The following is a 7,500-nucleotide window of genomic DNA, read 5'->3' as shown; positions in this document are numbered from 1 at the left end:
TGTCATGTCCAACACTTCTGTCTAGTGCTAGTAACTCTCCTGCGATGGTAAATAGTCTGAGCAGAAGGATTCTTATGCCACCCCTCCCCTTTCTCTCTGTTACGTACTTGCATTCTCACCCCTTGTATTACTAATGCACATATTGTGTTCTATTGAAACAGTGGTGGGGCTATCATTATATAAACAGTTTGGTGCCCACTTATCCTCATGTCTAAAGGTGATGATACACATGAAAACGTTTGCATGTTGTTGGGGCTCTAGGCATCAACTTTTTTGATCATCAGTAAGCAACTTTTCATAATTATCCCATCCAAACACAAGGAACTGGTCATGTGATTGCCTGGCCACATTGCTCCAAAAGTTGCCTCCTGTATCATCACCTTCCCCTTTAAGGTACATGGGCCAACTTTTTAAGCAAGTTTGCTGGGCATACTGTAACTGGTTCCATGTCTTCTGCTTGGATGATTATGATTTATGAAAATTTGCCTTCTAATGACTTAAGTTCTCCAAACAAAGTTGCCCTATATTGTAGGGCCTACATCAATGGGAACGTGTCAGAACAACGATCCTCAGGAACACTGCCCAGCAATATTGTGGGAAAAGTTGCCCCATGTAGAATCTCCTGAACATTCACTTTTGTGCACCCCCTCTCACCCCGACCTCTCCACCCCAAACACCACCATCACCCCCTTCACCTGCCTGACCCCCTCTCACCTGCTGGCTTCATGTAGTAGGCCTCGATGTCCGCCATGTCGGTGTGAAGTGCACAGTCCAGGTAGCCCAGGATGACCTTGCGGCTGTAGTAGTAGCGCGCCCCCATCAGGAGAAACGGCGTGCAGCAGGTCAACGCCAGAGAATTGGTCACCATGTAGCACATGACTGAGGAGACAAGGGAGAGAGGTGAGCGATACCTGTCAGGAGAGAGAAACCATACCTTTATTTCGGGGAGGGAAGAGCAGCGTCCACACAATCACAGTATTTGATCTATCTGTTTTATTTCCTTCTTCCTCTACACTCAGTGAACTTTTAGGGGGGGCAAACACTTACTAGTTGTATTTTTAACCTGTAAGGACATTTCATGAGGTGGGGAAAAGAAAACATCATTAGAGAACAAGACACATATGGCAGTTTATTTGAGGACAAACGCTGTGTTTAGCCTACTACACAGGAGCTGATGAAGTTTGGAGAGTGAGACAGCAGTGCAGCCTGCAGGGATGGGATTCCATTACTGGCTGCATGAACTGCTCTCACTCTTTTGGAACACACGGGGGCGCTTCAGAGAGCGCATCAGGGCGCAGGGGAGCATGCATTGCTTAGGTTACCATGGCATGCAATGTTCGCACTCCGCTGCACCACGATGTGGCATGTGCATTGTAAACACAGCCCATAAAATCACTCACCATTTCTCCGCGACATCAACCCCACGAACGACTGCCAGCGTTTTAAAAGCGTTTGGTTAATCTTTGATGATACATGCCTGGCAGCTGCTGGAGGACTGTGCGACGTGTCTGGATAACTTGCTGGAGGCGTCATGATGGTTAAAGTTACCGGTACCTTTGGAATGATGTTGCGATATTAGAGTAATAGGTCGATGAAGATCTGCTGTTTGGTGATTCCAACCAGGATAATATAGCGCATTATGCACCGACTGACCCTTCGTGGGCGTTAATTGAGCGCCTAGTGTTCAGCATAAGGGGAAGGGGGTGTCTCTCAACTCAAACAAAGCCGGGGTATATGAACCGGTCTTCACTCGGTTTCAGAAACTATATAGATATGTAGCCTACATTTTTCAGTTTTTCTGAACTCTCGTTTATCACTTTTTGTCTATCGCTTTTCTGGGAGTGAAAGACGCATATAAGAGAGGGAGGATTTTAATTTTTCGAGGCATACGCACACTCATGGGGGAGGGAGCACGTTTCAACCCCCTCTCTCTCTCTCCACACACACACACACACACACACACACACACACTAATATTCATTCATTCTCGTATGAGTCAAGACGACAGTCTACGCAAGCATTTACCGGCACAGCCAAGCACACATGCACTGACGGCCTACCGGCAAAATCTGTCTGTCTGCACGGGAGTATGATTGTGGCATCATCGATGGGTCTAATCCCACCGCGCAACTATGACAATTCAGTCAGTCATCCGAACCGGTTGCTCGTCTGTGCGAACCGCCTGAATGGATGCAGACGCAGATGCAGATGTTGCGACAAAAAAAAAGCCCAAATGCATTGGCTTTACGCCGTATTGCCATATTTTAATGACACTATATCGGAATGAAAAGACACATCAGTGTCCACTACAAACTGACCAGCATCAGTCAGGTGCAGTTTGACTTACGAGTGAGCATCGCGTAGAGAAACTGGGTTTGATTCTGGTGCCGTAGCCCTCGGAAGGCCGTGTTCGGGATCCGCTCCATGATACCCTCGCAGAAGATGCGCCTCACTTCGCCGTGGTCGGCACGCTCGAACTCCCGAATGAACACTGCGTCTCCCCGTGGCTCCTTGCTCTCCAGTGCGCCGGTAACCGGCGCGGGCGTGGAAGTCCACATTTGTGAGGAGGAAACAATGATAGAATCTTTTTTGGTCCCGGGTATGGCATCATGCTCATCCGCTACTATTTTAGTCTCGCAAACCATTTTAGGAGACGAACAATGCATGCAAATGGCCTCAAATAAACTGGGTAGGCGAGAAATAAAAGAAACAAAAGGGAGATGGATGATGCTTTTTTGTTGTTATGGAAAGGGGGGAAAGGGCAGATGCTCTGCTGCAACCCTGAGCTCTGCTCGCGACCAAGACTTGCTGGTGAAATTCAAACCGTATATAAATGTGCGGTGCGGGCCGCATTCAGATTCTGGGGTTGGGCTGGATGCTGCAATCTACAGATTGGCCAGTGACCCACACCACGTGACAGCGAAAGGAGGAGAGGCGCCCACAGAGAAACACCCTGACGTCTCTCTTTTTACCCCCTCTGTGCCTTTCTCTTTCACATAGTCTATGCCGTTTTTTTCCTGTTTTTTTAAAAAAATCGCTCGCCTGTATAGTCAGCCGGCGAAATTCCACACATGTGTGCGTTGGGGGAGGTCTGGCAGCAACGGAGACGCATGGCGCACAGTGGCTCGTGATGGTAGTGTTGCGGTGTCTGTGCGGGGCGGGGGATTGGGCTAGACTGTGTACCGGGATCGTTCGTCTCATGTCTGACTGGCTCGCAGGCTCATCTGGCTTCTAATGTGCCCGTGACCTATTCGCGAGCGGTTGATTTGAGGACGGCGTACGGGGCAGAGGAAGCCCCGAGCGGGAATGTCGCGTGTTCACTGATTACAGGATGTCCGGCGCGATAATCTCTCGTTGGGGTGACGGGGCTCGGGCTAGGGCTCGGGCTGGGCGAATTGTTGCCTCAAGTGACAGCTTTGCTGCAGTGCAGTCAGTGCCGGGTGAGCCGGCAGGGGTGTTCTCTCACCTAACCCGCCCTTTCTCTCTATCACTCCCCATCTCGCGCTCGCTTTCTCGCTCTATCCCACTCGTGTGGCATTCTTGTCAAACGACGTGTGGTCCGCCGCTAACCTACTCTTAGCACGCCCAATTCTGACAAGTTGTGATGCTTGAGCGCTGATGACCGGGACCCCGAGAGCCAGATGACTTGAGACTGCAGCGAGCCATCGGCACCTGTCAGCATCATCCCCACCCCATTGGCTGGTGCGCACAACAATGGCCAGTCTGTTTGAAGTTTGTCTCAGAAGTGTCCTGGAGGTTTTAGGCGGTCAGCTTAGTAACATAGTTTACACAGGTTATGTGGCTATGCCTAAAATTCAAATGGCATTATGCAATTTTGGATGCTGCATTGCGTGCAATACTTGGGTGCATTTTTAGCCAAGGCCATGTGTTGATTTAACGCCGGCGCATTGTACCAGACTAGTTTAGACTGGATCCACTCTCATCCCCTCCCCCTCGCGAAGGAAGAAGAGAGGGAAAAAACGCCGACCTGATCGCCCATTTAAAGGAAATCGGAGAACCCTCCAGCGCCCCGCAACAGATCGACCCTTTTCCTCCCACGCATTTTATACGCGCGACATCGCCCGTGAGAGCATGTGGTCATTTCTCAACATCAGCACCTGCACCGGGCTGGTGCGCTATACTGGAACGCGCCCACCCTGAGAACCGCCTAGCGTATACTATCATTCGGTAGTTCGGTTCAGTTCCGTTTAAACGAGAGGGTATTCTATTTTTAAAGAAGTACCCTATATTATATTGTGTTGGTACGTTTTATGATGTCGTATTCTGATCCTTGCTGGACAAATCACTAGAAAAAGCTGTGTCTATGCAGAGAACTTCTGTGAGATGCGTTCAAAATGTTGTGCCATTTTTTCATACTTGAAAGGGCTTCAACAGATTAAATCTCCATCAGCATTTATCAAATGAACGAGTTAATGTCTTTGTGTCTTTCTGCTTGATTCATTATTTTATTCTTCCTGCATGCATTATTCTGTGATATGAATAACAGACACACATAAACATGCACACATACATTTCACTCCAGAGCATCACACTCCCTCTACAATGCTTACAATGCTCGACAGATGGAATCAAACACTCCTCCATCATTTGGTCTGCATCTCACAAATGTTATTCTTTTGTGAGCTGAACACCTTAGATTTTTCTGTTCCTAACAGTTATTTCAAGTCTTCCTCTGTCAACTGAGTTACATGTCTGTCTGTTCTGGGCAGCACGAGATATGCCTTTTTCTGTTCAAGTCTAAGGCCAGCTTCTCCTCTGTTGACACTGGGGTTGTGCAGGTACTTTTTTGACAAAGCTACCCCCCCACCTTATTCTGGTAAAGCCAGTTTGCGCTCTACTGTGAAAGGCATAACATGCAGCATTGTATGAAATTCTGAGTTTGTTGGTCATTTCTAACATGGAATAGCTTTCATTTCTCAAGACATGAATAGATTCACACTTTTTTAGAAGAATTTTTTTAGAACATCACGGGTTCAGAGAGTAAAAGTCCTGCCAAGTATTTGATCCAGCCATTTAGTAAACCAGCTCATCCTAATTAGCTGTCAGGTAGATCAGATAATTAGTGATATCACCTGTGTTAAGTGCACAGGTAGAAAGAAGAATATATGGCAGGACTTTTACTCTATGGAACCAGGAATGTCCGCCTCTGCACAAAATCGAATGGCAATAGCTGATGCTGCTCCAGATACTCAACTCACCTAAAGAAGGCCAATTAATTTATATTGCTTCTTTATTGTGGTAGCAGTTTTCAACTCTGCTGACAAAATTGCAAAAGATCTTTGTAATGATCAGTTAGCCTCTTAAAATGCTAAACTTGAATTGAGCCCAGCTTGTCATTGGGACACAAGACACACTTATGTTGATGTTGCATTCAATAATCCTTTCAATAAACATTCATTGACCATTTTCTACTCCAATAATTTACAACTGTCACAATTTGTACAAGTATTTCTGATCAAGTTGGTGTTATTCTGTTGGCCAAAAATTATATTTATTTAAAAAATGACATTTCTGAGTGACCTTTGAACAGTAACCTATAAAAAAGTGTTTGGTCAGTTTAGCTCTAGTCATGCACATTAAGCACTCCAGGCCCTAGTTCCTCACAGCTATCTCTCAACTTCATCTTCGACCTGTGGGTTCCTCAGCAGGGTGGCCTCATAGGTCAGGCGTTGTCACCCTGGAACGTAGTCCTCCCCCTCCCCCATCGTCTTTCCCCAGCCCTCTGTTGGGTCATGTTGGGTGAAGCTGACCTGAGAGATTATACGTTTTTATGATATGGTGCACCTCCCCAGAACATTCCAAGAATAAGGAGGGATGGCTGTAAAGTGATGTTTGAACCTGTTCCAAAAGTTATTTTTCTTCATGGGAATATCAAACGCTTTGAACATTGTACCAGGAGACAGCAAGAGAGGGGTTGAAAGAAAATGTCATTGACGCATGCAGCTGTAAAAAAGCATTGTAAAATTGAAACATACAAACGTTTTGAAGTATCAGCGAAGTTTGGCTATTCTTGTCACCCTCACTTTCTTGTCAGTTCAAATTGATTACAGAATATTCAGATTAACTACATTTTGGTCTCCAATTCCTCCAAAAAAAAAGTAATTGGTTGTTATTTACAGATTTCATGCTTGTCTGCTCTTGCATGAGCTTGTAATATGCCGTTTATGCTGGTTAGCACATGTTTCGGCTCCTAAAATGACTGAACAATGCCAGTGTTTCTCTGTTAAGTGTGAGCCTGAAAATAAACTAGGTTGTTTTTTTTATGAATTGAGAGTTACTGTACATTATTGTACGTTTTACATGGCTATGTTGCCCAGCACATTTGATAGGCTGTGTTCAATTCTTAGATCCTCTTACACGCGAGTGCAGACGCATTCTATGGTTTTCTGCAGGCCATGTGTGCGTATTGACTATTGAGAGGTCGGTGTGTGATGGTAGAGCAGTCTCAATGTCACTTTAGCTGGATCCATCCCTGTGATGACTGAACTGCTACATTCTACAGGGCCTCTTGTATGATGGAGAGAGAGAGAGACTGTTGGGTGGGACTATTATTTGTAGTGTGTGTGTGAGTGTGTGTACCACTCTGTTGAATTTGCAGATTTAATAAGAAAAGACTGTTGTAATGCTTTTTCAGTACTGTAGTAGAACTTGATCTTTTTTACACACGACATGTGACAAATACTGATCGTATGATGCTGATATTGTGAACAATGTCCCAGAACAGTAATGGCTTAAATAGTGTTGAAAAGAATGCTTCCCTCAGTATAAAGCTATGAGAATTAGGAAGAGAATCTAAGAGAATCCTTTCAAGACGTTTGTGTGAGACATAGTGTGTGTGTGTGTGTGTGTGTGTGTGTGTGTGTGTGTGTGTGTGTGTGTGTGTGTGTGTGGCAAAGGTATGCAGGAGCATAGAGGTCATTTCCAGCTCAGTTCCTGCTGACATTATCACTCACTATTGGGCTGTTGTAGTAGTCCTGTTTGTGTGTGTGTGTGTGTGTGTGTTGACAGCCTGGTCACAGTGAAATATTCTGTAAAACAATGCATAGCCTCTCTCTCTTTCTCTCTATCTCATTGCATGCATGTGTTGCGATTGTGTGTGAGAGGGTGATGAACACGTGGCAGTAAACTAATAGGGCTGACATGACAACATCTGTAAGTCATTCTGTTGATTGGTCTGCTCACACTATTGGTGACTTCTGATTGGCTAATCTCACTCAGGTTGGACATCTGTTTGGCTGGCTCAGTAGAGGGGACAGCTTATATCAACCACACCAAATTAAATAAAAATTGTGCTACTGGTAGCATGAATGTGGATTAATTTGATCAAACAACAGCTTCAAACGCACGCACGCACGCACACACACACACACACACACACACACACACACACACACACACACACAGCAGCTGCACATACAATGTTGGTCGCATTTGAGCTGTGTGCATTTAATCAGATACAGTGCCCTCCAGATTTATTGG

The 7,500-nt window shown here is 45.7% G+C and overlaps 1 protein-coding gene across 1 annotated transcript in view; it reads right to left on the bottom strand.

The window, feature by feature from the left end:
• Positions 1-2,759, bottom strand: part of nat8l (N-acetyltransferase 8-like) — a 13,558-nt gene extending 10,799 nt beyond the window's left edge. Inside the window, exons 1-2 of the mRNA XM_062516569.1 lie at positions 2,348-2,759; positions 715-879 (exon numbers count right to left, since the gene is read on the bottom strand). Coding sequence (XP_062372553.1) covers positions 715-879; positions 2,348-2,666 — 484 coding nt within the window. The 5' untranslated portion in view covers positions 2,667-2,759. The remainder of the gene's footprint in view (positions 1-714; positions 880-2,347) is intronic.
• Positions 2,760-7,500: the final 4,741 nt, after the last annotated feature.

The sequence above is a fragment of the Sardina pilchardus genome, chromosome 16, assembly GCF_963854185.1.
Source record: "Sardina pilchardus chromosome 16, fSarPil1.1, whole genome shotgun sequence".
NCBI lineage: Eukaryota > Metazoa > Chordata > Actinopteri > Clupeiformes > Clupeidae > Sardina > Sardina pilchardus.
This window is presented reverse-complemented; position numbering and strand designations above follow the sequence as displayed.